The 12,852-nt window shown below is 40.8% G+C and overlaps 1 protein-coding gene across 1 annotated transcript in view; it reads left to right on the forward strand.

The window, feature by feature from the left end:
- Nucleotides 1-12,852, forward strand: part of TARBP1 (TAR (HIV-1) RNA binding protein 1) — a 110,455-nt gene that overhangs the window by 82,609 nt on the left and 14,994 nt on the right. Inside the window, exons 24-25 of the mRNA XM_006868588.1 lie at nucleotides 220-306; nucleotides 7,459-7,655. Of these exons, the coding sequence (XP_006868650.1) occupies nucleotides 220-306; nucleotides 7,459-7,655 (284 nt within the window). The remainder of the gene's footprint in view (nucleotides 1-219; nucleotides 307-7,458; nucleotides 7,656-12,852) is intronic.

Here is a 12,852-nt window from a genome sequence, read left to right on the forward strand (position 1 = left end):
AGGGTCGCTATGGGTCGGAACCGACTCGACGGCACTTAACAACAACAACAAGTGCCCAAAGTACTTGAGAGAATTAGCATCTCAGCACTTAAACTGAGGCCCCAGATGGAGCTAAGCTCCCCCTGGCTGGAATTGTTCTCAGGCAAAAAGCCTTTAGATTTCATGCTCAGAAGCAGCTGCTTAGATTATTGTTTGCTGTTTTTTTTTTTCCCCCCCCAGGGTGAAGAAAAATTTAAAACAAGCTTTTGTACATTTTTATCAGTTTTGGCGCATTTGGACGTCATTATTCAGAATATTCCAGAAAAGGTGAGGCGAGTTTGTTTTGCTTTTGTTGTTGTTATTTGTTTGGTTTTGTTTTGAAAGTTTTGATTGTGGATTGAGTGATCATTTACAAGGGAGAACATCGGTTTTACATTGCAATTACAGACCTCTCCATGCATCATCATTCAACAGTATTTGCTTCTATTCCCTGTGTTGTTGTTGTTGTTGTTATTTTTTGACGTACACAAAAACACCCAGTAATATATAACCATTTAAACAATCAAAGGGCACATTCTGCAAGCCTGCCTCCTGCCCGCCAGCACACAGCCTTTCTTTTTACATGAGTCTAGAGACCTAAGCTGCTCTCTCTCTCTCTCCATGTCCCATCTCTGCCTCCATCTTTGGTGTTGCTGCTTCTCTGGATAAGGTTCCATGTTCTGTTCATGCTCTTCCTTCTTGATGGTCCTAGGGAGAACTTGTTTTTAAAGAGAGTTTAAACTTAATTTTAGAAATTGTATTTTTTCTATTTGTACTAGTTTTTGTTTTTTTTAATGTAGTGAATTGTTTTTATTCATATATTTTTTTTACAGTTTCTCGTCTTCCCTTTAGTTTTTCCCCTAATGTGCACACATACCTAGACCAAAACACACAGTAAGAAAATATATGCATTGTTGTTGTTGTTGTTAAGTGCCGTCGAGTCGGTTCCGACCCATAGCGACCCTGTACAGGGTTTCCGAGGGTGTAAATCTTTACAGGAGTAGAAAGCCTCATCTTTCTCCCGCGGAGCAGCTGGTAGTTTCAAACCGCTGACCTTAAGGTTCGCAGCCCGATTCGTAACCACTACGCTACCAGAGTGTACAACCACATAAACAATGAATTATGCCTATTGTTGTTTTAGGCCCTAAAGTCAGTTCTAGCCAATAGGACCCTATATAGTTTCCAAGAGCAACTGGTAGGTTTGACTCACTGACCTTAAGGTTAGCAGTCCTGTGCTTACCTTATAGCTCCACACCAACGCTCAAATGATGCCTCAGTACATATTAAATTTATATGTACAAGTTAGTGGGCATTTTCTATCATTCAACAATGTGTGTCACCAACCATACCTCCCAAGGGTCTCTCCATTCATCTGGGCCTCACAGAACTCAGGTAGAGTTATGGAGTTTATTAGAAACATTTACAGGTTACAATTCAGGATCAGCTGCTGGTGAATGCCCTCAGGACACACCACTCCCCCATAAGCTTTATCCTGAAGGCACTCAGCCCTATCTGTGTCTGTCTGCAGACCTAGTTCCTCCACCTAAGTACCTGGAGACATCCCACTCTACAAGAACGCTTCCTGCCCAGCGTCACTCAGCTGGACTTGCTCTGTGGCCTGGCTGGGAAGCCGCTTCTCTCTGCTGCACTAGTTCTAGGCTCTGCTGCTGCTGCTCTTCGGCCCCTCCTCCAGTGTCACAACTTTCTGTCCCTGGGTTGATGAGGTTCAGTGTGTAGGGTCCAAAGGACGTGTCCCACTCCTGGCTCTTCATGTTTGATAGTTGTGAGATTCCCCACCTCTGCTTATAAAAGAATGTTCATTTTATATTCACGCTAGAGTTTCACATTTTACAATTACAGTGACCTCTGGTAAACTCCACGGCTGAATCCTATTGTCTCATCAGTATCTTCTCCCGCCTTCTCTTACCCAGATCAGCCTGGCAGAGATAGTATATGGTGGAAATTATGGATCATTATGGCTAGAAGAAGGAGCTCTGGTAGCACACTGGTTACAAATTGGGCTGCTAGTCTCAAGGTCAGCAGTTCGAAACTACCAGCTGTTCCATGGGAGAAGGGTGAGGCTTTCTGCTCCCGTATAGATTTACAGCCTCGGAAACCCTGTAAGGGTCGCTTGAGTCAGAATGGACTCCACGGCACATAACCACCACCGTTGGTAGAAGAGACATTAGATGATTCACTACACCACATCTATGGATGCAAATAATTTTGAATTTTTATAAAAGTATTTACTTAGAATTCTTTAAATAGGCTCTCTTGTTCATATATACCTGTTCTTGACTGACTGATAGGTAATGAATTTTAGTGAAGTGTATTACGTGTATTTCAGAGTATTTGGTAATTAAAGGGTGATGTGAAATGACAGCTCTCACGTGGAGTGTGAATCCTACAACTTTTCTGTTTCCCAGGTTTAGGGGTTACACACATGGCAGAAATCATAACTGATTCTAGTCGTCTATACTAGGGAATTTATCAGAAGAAAATGGTATTAATCTCCAAAGACGACTGTTCTTTATTTCCAGGAGAAAAAGTAATGTTTCCCGTCAGACATGTTGTTAAGTGTTGACAGTGCTACACAGGAGGGAAAAGTTTCCTAGCAGGTTTCAGTGCTCTGCTCTTTAAACAAGGAGCTCTGGTAGTGTAGTGGTTATGAGTTGGGCTGCTAATCTCACGGTCAACAGTTCTAAACTACCAGCTGTTCTGTGGGAGAAAGATGAGACTTTCTGCTCCCGTAAAGATTTACAGCCTCAGAAACCCCGTACAGGGTCACTGTGAGTTGGAACCGACTCCACGGCTCATCACTACCACCACCACTCATTAAACAGTGCTAACGGTATAATTTACTTCTTAATTTGTTTCGTTACTTCTAAGACAGACTTCCCCTTCCCCTCACATTAAAAAACAGACCCCTGCCATCAAGTTGATGCTGACTCATACTGACCCTGTCTAGTGTTTCCATGACACTAGGTCTTTACCCGAGACAGGCTCATTTTTCTCCCGTGGAGTGACTGATGGTTTGAATCGCCGACCTTGCCAAACCTAGTGTCATCAGAACTCCTTTCCCCCGTATTATAACCTCTAAAATCATGGTGCATCTTCAGGGTGATGGTGCGTACATTGTGCCAGCCAGATGGCTGTAGTGGCCTGCTTATGTGAAAACTTGTGTTGACACCTTCTGGGAAGATCAAGAAGGCTCCAGCATCAGAATGTCTCGGATTCAAAGAAGTATGACAAACTGCTAGTAGTATTTATCAAAGCTTTCTATTTAAATACATACAGGAAAAAAGAATTGCTTCTATTCTATTGAGAGAAGCAAAACACATAAACTCGTGTTACAGTTTTGATGAAACAACTTAGAAACAGTTAACGTAAGCTCTACAAATAATTCATTTTAGATCTGGTATAAAAACCATGTTGTTTTTCTAATCAGCCCTTTTATGCATATGCTGGATTACATGTTTAAGTATATTGTTTTCCTTTTCGGAGCACCCGCTCCATAAAAAAATGCTGATAAGTAGAAATAATCACAATCTGGGTTAGGGGAAAGGAAAAAAAACTAAATTGAGATATCTAAGACCCAACTAATGTACTTGGTCAGTCGTACCGTTTCTGATTTGTAAAATCCATTGTTACTTAAATAGACATGCTTTTGCTTGAAGATTTCTTGGAAACAGTCATTTAAGACTTTGCATTTTCATCAGAATGTGTTACTTCATGTGCTCTCTGGACTGCATAGTGAGGTAGAGATTCCAAACTCAACAGAGGTCCAAGCACTAAATGTTCTATAGAAACAACAAGAAAAGAAAAAAATCCTTCCTTAGCAATGTTCAGTTTTGTATTCTGACAGCGTTTTAGTGGAATATAAATCTTGTCAGCAAATGAACTAATATAACGTTCAGCAGCAAAACGTTCTAGACTGCCTTAAGTGGAGGCATTCTACCCAGGTGAGTGGTTCTTGGCAACACCAGTGTCTTTGAGCGAAGGATCCATGGGGAGAATTTACTCCTTACTGAGAATTATGCTGGGATTGGTTTGTTTAAAATAATATATACCTTGCTCTCCTATATACACCTGTACCTACCTGTGTGTATATATATATATATATATATATATACACATACCCCTGTATGTGTACAGTGTGACTGTACATTCAATTTTAGTCATTGTTGGTATGACTCTGTATTACATTTTTTTTCCTTTGTTTTGTTTTTGATGTACACAGAAACACTCAGGAATATATAATCATATAAACAACCAAGGGGCACATTTTGCAAGTCTGCCTCCTGGCCACCAGCACTCAGCCTTTCTCTTTCCATGAGTCTAGAGTCCTCAGCTGCTGTCTCTCTCTCTCCATGTCCCCATCTCTGCCTCCATCTCTGATGTCGCTACTTCTCTGGATAAGGTCCCACATTCCACTCATGCTCTTCTCCCTTGGTGATCCTAGGGTCCCCTGTTCCTGGACTGTACGATTAACTACTACTACTTTTTGTTACAAAACTTCTACCTTTGCAGTTGTGACAGTTGCAGTTAGTCATGATACCAACTACTCACTATTGAATCGTAAGAATCTTATCCCCATCTCTTTTCACCAGACCCATCTAGACAAGATGAAAACTATTCAGTGGGTATTCTACCTTCCCCCACATACTCTAAAAACTAAACTCACTTTTGAAAACTTGTAAGCCAGCCACTTCATGCCTTTATGGACCACTCCGCCCCCATTTTAGGTAGCCAATGTCTAAGCTGCCCAGCTCTATCAACCCTTTGTACAGAGGGTAAGGTTTGATCCTTGATGTGAAGACTCCTTCCCTCTCAGTTGGTATTTTGAGCTACTACATCCATAAGTATAGATCAAGTTCATCAAATTGTAGCAATTTATACTTGTTTCCTTTATCAAATTTCTTTATCTTCCTCTAGTTGAGTTCTGATCATCAAGCCATCGAAGCTAGGTCACATGGGTACTATCTGCAAGTTTGGGCGTTCTTGTGCATCTTCCCTCGCTTCATATCAGCTAGATGCTTCACTCTTAGCTCTAGCCCTCTGTGGCTAGGTCCTTGTTCTGTATTACATCTTATTGACACATGTGAATGTACAGTTATCTCAATAAAAACTGTAGTCCACAAGTCTGGGGACCCTGAATAGTCGATATTTGAAGCTGTGGAAATGAGTGAGATCACCCACAGAGAGTATGCAGGTTAAGAAAGCTAGAAAGCCAAGGACAGCATCGTAGAAACACCAACACTTTTGGACGGACGAGGAGCCAACAGAAGCGGTTGAGAAGGAACAGTGTGAATGCTAGGAGGCCAACACAAGAATGTGGTGTTCTGAAAGATACAGAGAGAGATCTTTTCAAGTGCCCTGGGAAGGTCAAGGAACATAGGATTCAGCCTTTGTCTTTGCATGTGTTCATAGTATTTAGTAACAAGGAGGCTGTATGTGTCACTCGGGCAAATTTTGCTGCCGGGAAATAGTAGAATCCTGAATGAGAGTCAAAGGGCAAGCAGATGGAGGCAGCAGGTATTGCTATCACCTTTAGAGCTGGACCTGAAGTGAGAAGGGAGCAGAAGCAGCTGTTGAGATGAGGAGAGTAATTGTGATAGGGAGCAGGTTTGAAGGTTGCTGGGAAGGAGCTTATAGAGGAAAAAGACTGCTGATAAACGCTTTGAGATCAGAGAGGACGTATGAGGGAAAGAAATGGGCTAACCGGGAAATAGCTTATAGACAGGTGTGATCAGAAATTGGGAGATCTGCTTTTAAGACTTGAGCATAAGGAGAGAGGACAGTGGTGGGTTATGACGAGACCTAGTATATGGCTGTGGATGTGGGCGGCTCCAGAGAAACGGTGTTAACATTAGAAGTAGAGAGGTAGTGGGAAGGAGGAAACAGCCAGGCACTAACGTCTTCAGGTCCTGGAGTCCTGGTGTGGCACTGTAGGATGAACACTGGACTGCTAACCACCGTTCATCGGGTCAAACCCACCTGCTGCTTATGGGTAACTGTACAGGGTTGCTATGACTTGAAACCAACTCGATGACACTTGACAACAACTAAGTCTTTAGGGAGTGAGAGCCAGACCAGGTGGATAACCGTGACAAGAAGAAGTAGAAACTAGAATGGTAGATAGTGGGTTTGTACATGATGGTAGACACATAGTGATCTGGAAGCCATGTTTGAAACAGCACAGACGCTCTGCTGACTTGTGAAGGTGAGAAAGAAAGATTAGTGAGAAAGGATACTTGGCACGGTTTAGAAGGAAGAGACAAGTGTATTCCTTTGGGTTAAAGCTTTTATGAGCAGAGCTAAGCAATAGAGGATTTATGTTTGGTACTGAGCAGATAGAAATGAGGTGAGTAACGAATTTAGGTTGCCACAAGTCCCCTGCTCCATGGGATAATGTATTCTCTTTCTCCCTCTCTTTGTCTCTTTCTCTTTCTTTCCCTTCCTCACACTCATAACGTGGTTTCAGGGCAGGCTTTTCCAAGGACCTGACTCTTGAACAGAAACCGGAAGGTGGTAAGTAAGCGTGCCACGTGCCATCTGGGTGGACTGGCCTTGGTGTGCAGGTCAGAGTGATGAGAATAGAATAAGGGAGGTGGACAGGGCAGGAAGGATGACAGCAGGGACCAGGTAGGCTAAGACCCTGACTGGGGACAAGCCAGAGAAGACTCAAAACGCTGTGCAGAACACTTGGTGGCGTAATGAATGCACAGACAGCACGTTTATGCTCCACGAAACTCAAGGATGCTCCTGTTTGTACAATTAGCTTCTGATAGTGTTTCAGCTGTCTTGTTTGAGCATGCGTGGTTTTCAGCTTCTCAAATCGAATTGGATGCTTAAGCATGCACGGTTCAGTAGCTGTCCTTTCTCTGTTCTACCCCTGGCTCCTTTGCCTTTCCTTCCAGACGAGTAACTTTCCAGACATGGAACTCTCTCTCTTGTACACTTCATTTAGTGCCTGGCTCAGTTGTGCATCCAGTGCCTCTCTCCCTCTCTGCTTCTCCTCCAGGGAGGTCTGATGACCTACTCTGTAACTGTCACTCGATTCACAATAAAAAGTCACACAAAAAAATGATTCTCCTTCCATTTTGCCTTTTAGTGGATCCTTTCTGACTAGTGATTCATTTTACCCTCTGGTGCAAAACTTGCACATGTTTGACTGCAGTCAAAAGCTTAGCAGAGGACCCAGAAAGAGGTGCGTTGGAAGACAGGCCTGGTAATAATCCAATTCCAAAACTCTCCTCTACACACATGGCATCTCCACGAGTCAAAATGGACTCAAGGCACCAATGTGTGGAGGGCAGGAATATATTGCAGGTCTCACAATGAAAACGGAAAGAGCTGGGTGTGGTTCTTTGCTGTTGTTTGGTTTCCCTTGAGGAAATTCCTGATGCCTTGATACCTACTCTGACCTTTGCTTTTCAGAAGCTCATTCTAAAGCAGGCCCTTATCACCGTACTGCAGTGGTGTTTCAGTCACAATTTCAGTATTCGACTCTACGCTTTACTCGCTCTTAAGAAAGTCTGGAATATGTGTAAAACATTACAGCTTGAAGAATTTGATGCTTTGACTCCTGTGATTGAGTCCAGTCTTTCTCAGGTGGAACACATGCATGGAGTGGGGTGAGTACAATTTGTCCCTTACTGTTTTGCTTGCAGCTTCATTCACACAGAAGCTGTTGAAGGTACACTGGTTTTATTCTAATTCCATCATGCTGAGCACATAAGGTCCCTGGGTGGTGCACATGATCTGCTCTCAACTACTGACTCAGAGGTTGGTGGTTTGAACCTACCCAGTGACTCCTCAGAAGAGCAACCTGGCAGTCAGCTGCTATCAATTCGATAGTCAAGAAAAACCCTATGGAGTAGTTGGACTCTGTAATGTAGGCCTTGCCGTGAGTTGGCTGAACAGCCACAGGTTTGGGTTTAGTTTTGAATACCTAGATTCTGATGTCTACTGTATTATATATCTGGAAACCTGGTGTGGTGTGGTAGCATAAGCACTTGACCTCAAGGTCAGTTTGAACTGCAAAGTCGGTGGTTCAAACTCACCATCTGCTCCCCGGAAACTCTACATAGGATTGCTGTGAGTCAGAATCGACTCGACAGCACTTAAGTGTTGTTACGTTATGATATCTGGGAGTGCGGTGACTGTAGAATAAACACTGGACTTCGAACCACAAGGGTCAGCAGTTTGAGTTCATAGCTGGTATAAGATACGGGTCTTTTTTCATTCTTCTTCAAGTGGATTTCCAGTTTTGCCAGCACCGTTTGTTGAAGAGGCTGTCTCTATCCCATTTTTTTTTGGCCCTTTGTCAAAGATGAGTGGACAGTAGATAGAAGGATTTACTTCTGGGTTCTCAGTTCGGTTCCATTGTTCTCTGTTTCCTTCATTGTTCCAGGACCAGGCTGTTTTCACAGCTGTGGCTATAGAGTAGATTTTAAGATTGGAAAATGAGAGACCCCCTGCTTTGTTCTTGTTTAGTAATGCTTTGCTTATCCTGGGACTCTTACCTTTCCATGTAAAGATAGTAATTAGTTTCTCTTTCAAGACTTATGTTAGAACCTGGATTGTGATTGTGTTATATTTATAGATATTTTTGGGTAGTGGTGACCTTTTTCCTATCCATGAGCATGGTATATTCTTCCATTTTTATAGGTCTCGTTGATTTCTTATAGTAGTGTGTTGTAGCTTTCTTTGTATAGGTCTTTTGTTTCTCTGAATAGATTTATTCCTGTGTATTTCATCTTTTGGGTGGTTATTATAAATGGTGTTGTTTTCCTGATTTCCTTTTCAGCACTATCTTTATATAGGAACCTGTTGATTAATGCATGTTGATATCCTGCCACTTTGCTGACTCTTTCAATGAGATCCAATAATTTTCTTGCTGTGTCTGGGATTTCCTATGTATGGGATCCATATAATCTGTGAACATAGCGAGTTTTAATTCTTCTTTACCAATTTGAATAAGTTTAGTTTCCTTTTTGTGCCATATACCTGGGACTGAAAAAAGACTTCTAGCATAGTATTGAACAGGAGTGGTGGTAAAGGGCATCTGTGTATGGTTCCTGTTCACAAGGGGAAGGCATTTAGTTTCTCTCTGTTGAGAGTAATGTCACTTGTTGGTAAATATAATCTTAAATTTGTTATGTAATTTCACTTCTATTTCTATTTTGTTGACTGTTTTTATCATAAATGGGTATTGGATTTTGGCAAGTGCCTTTTTTGCATCAATCCATAGGGTCATGTGGTTCTTTTATTTGTCTGGGGTATTGCACTGACTGTTGTTTGAATCATCTTTGTGTAGCTGGTATGAGTCCCATTTGGTCATGATGTGTTTATTATTTGTATATGTTGTTGGATTCAATTGGCTTGGATTGTATTGAGAATTTGTGAATCAATGTTCATTTGGGATATTGCTCTACAATTTTCTGTTTTAATGATGTCTTTGCCTGCTCTCATATCAGGATGGTACTCACTTCATAAAATGTATTTGGGGTTTTTCATCCTTTTCTATATTCTGGAAAAAAGTTTTAGTAGAATTGGTATCAGTTTCTCTGAAAATTTGATACAATTCACTGGTAAAACTTTTTGGGGGTGGGTTGGGCAAGTTTTTTAATAACCTGATCAGTTTCTTTTTTTAAAAATTATGTCTGCTCAAATTTTTCACTAAGGTCTGCATTAGTTTAGGTAGATACTCTGTTTCTAGATTTTGAAATGTATTGTTTATTTTAAATTTTCAAATTTATTGTTTATTATAACATTTTTCATAATACTGTTTTTATCCTTTTATTTCCATTGGCTCTGTTGTGATGTCACCCATCTTATTTCTAATTTGTGTTATTTGCATCTTCTTTTCTTTTGCTAGATTTTTCAGTGGTTTATCGATTTTATTATCCTTTCAAAAAATCATCTTCTTGTGTGGCTATTTGTGTTATTACCCAGTAGCTTTAAAGTAGGGGTGTTACTCAGTTTCCATGTACTTGGTTTGGTTTCCTTGATCTTTCTGTTGTTCATTTCTAATTTCATAGCATTGTGATCTGAGAAGATGCTTTGTAGATTTGGGAAGAAAAGAAAGAAAGCAAAAGGTCATTAAGAAAACCAGTCAGAAGGAAAAGGCCAAAATGGATATCAAAAGAGACTCTGAAACTTGCTCTCAAATGTAGAGATGCTAACGCAAATGGAAACAATGAGGAGGTAAAGGAGCTGCTCTTCAGAGAGCAGCTCAAGAAGACAAAGTCAAATATGATAATGAAATGTGAAAAGGCCCGGAGTAAGAAAAACCAAAAGGGAAGAACATGCTCAGTATTTCTCAAGTTGAAAGAACTGAGGGAAAACTTCAAGCCTCAACTTGTAATAGTGAAGGATTTTATGGGCAAAATACTGAAAGATGCATAAAGCTTCAAAAGATGAAAAGAATACACAGAGTTATTGTACCCAAAAAGAGATGGTGGATGTTCAGTCATTTCAACAGGTAGCCATGTGATGAACAGCCAACAGTACTGAAGGCAAGAAGTCCAAGCTGCACTGAAGGCATTGGCAGAGAACAAGGCTCTGGGATTTGGTGGAATACAAATTAAAATCTTTCAATTAATTGATGTGACATTGGAGTCATTCACTCGTCTATACCAAGAAATTTGGAGGACAGCTACCTGACCAACTGATTGAAAGAGATCCATATTTATTCCCATTCCAAAACGAAGTGACCCAACAGAATGAGGAAATAATTGAATAATATCATTAATACTGCATGCAAGGAAATTTTTGGTAAGATGATTAAAAAATGGCTGCAACAATCCATTGACAGGAAACTGCCAAACATTCAAGTCAGATTCAGTTGAGGACATGGAACTAGGGATATCATTGCTGACATCGGATAGATCTTGGCTGAAAGCAGAGAAAACCAGAAAGATGTGTACCTGTGCGTTATTGACCAGGCAAAGACTTTCAAGTATGCAGATCATGACAAGCTATGGGCAGCTTTTCTGAGAATGAATGCCCAGGTGGAACCTGTACATAGACCAAGAGGCTGTCATTTGAACAGAACAAGGGTCACTGAACAGTTTAAAATTAGGAAACGTGTGTTGCCAGGGTTGTATTCTGTCACTATATTTATTCAATCTGCATGCTAAAAAATAATCCAAGAAGATGCATTATATGAAGATGAATGTGGCGTCAGGATTGGAGGAAGAACTCATTAACAATCTGCAGTGTGCAGATGATACAACCTTGCTTGCTGAAGGTTGAAGAAGACTTAAAGTACTTATTGATGAAGATCAAAGACCACAGCCTTCATTATGGGTTTCACCTCAATATAAGGAAAACAGAAATCCTCACCACTGGACCACTAAATAACATCTGTATTAATGGAGAAAAGATGGAAGTTGTCAAAGACTTCATTTTGCATGGCTCAACTATCAACATTCATAAAAGTACTCAAAAAGTCAAGAGATGTTATGCAAGTTATGCAAATGTGCTGTACAAGACCTCTTTGAAGTATTCAAGAGCAAAGATGTCAGTTTGAGGACTAAGGTACAGCTGACCCATGCCATGGTACTTCCAGTATGCATGTGAAAGTTGGACAATGAATAAGAAAGACCAAGAAGAATTTGATTAATGGTGTTGGATGAGAATATTAAAAGTATCATGGACTGCCCAAAGAACAAACAACTCTGTGTTGGAAGAAGTGTAACCAGAATGCTCCTTAGAAGCCAGGATGACCAGAGTTCATCTCTCACGCTTTGGATATGTTATCAGGAGGGAAGAATCCCTGGAGAAGAACGTCATGCTTGGTAAGTGAAGCAGAGGGAGACCCAATGATGTGTATAGATGCAGTGGCAGCAGCCATGGGCTACAGTGGAAACAGATGTAAAGTTGGTGCAGGACCAGGCAGTCTGTTGTTCTGAGTCAGTACCAAGTTGACAACACCTAACAACAACACCGCCATCCCCTTGTTCTGTGTACATGACGGCCTCTCGGTCTATGCACAGGTTCTCCATGAGCACAGTTAAGTTTTCTGGAAACTTTCAGTGTTATCCAAAGCTTGTCATGAGCCACACAGTTGAGAGTCTTTGCATCGTAAACGTCTTTCTGGTACTCTCTGCTTTCAGCCAAGTTCTATGTGAATTCAGCAAGGATATCCCTAGTTTCACGTCCTCTTCTGAATTTGGCGTGAATTTTTGGCAGCTCCCTGTTGATATAATTTTTGCAGACATTTAAAATTTTTCTTACCTGTGATATTGATACTTTTTGATAGTTTCTGCATTCCGTTGGGTTACCTGTCTTCTTCCATTCACTTTGTTAAATCATCTCTACATTGGAGAGCTATTTTTAGAGTCTCTTCTGACATTCACTTTGGTCCTATTTTTCTTTCCTGTCATTTTAATGACCTTTGGCATTCTTACTGGATGATACTCTTGATGTCATCTTAAAGTTTTTCTGATCTTCATTCATTAGTGTCTTTTCTTGAAATGGTCTCTAATAAACTCATGTGGGATATGTTCAAGATCATATTTTGGCTCTTGTGGACTTAGTTTTCATTTTCTTCAGCTTCAGCCTAAACTTGTATATGGTCTGTTTTCACAGTTATCCTCTGACCTTGTTTTGGCTGATGATATTGAGGTACATTTGGCTTCTTGAATGTTTATCTTCTCATTCTTTAAGATGTTAGGGAAATGTTCTTCTAGTAGCTCTTCAACTATCTCCTCTGTGGACTTCTGTGATGCTTCCTGTTGCGGAATACCAACAATTGTTAAATTATTCCTCTTCATGTTATCCAGCGTGAATCTTAGACTCTGTTCAGATTTTTTCATCCTTTTT

Source organism: Chrysochloris asiatica, unplaced genomic scaffold (genome assembly GCF_000296735.1).
Source record: "Chrysochloris asiatica unplaced genomic scaffold, ChrAsi1.0 scaffold00119, whole genome shotgun sequence".
Taxonomy (NCBI): Eukaryota; Metazoa; Chordata; class Mammalia; order Afrosoricida; family Chrysochloridae; genus Chrysochloris; species Chrysochloris asiatica.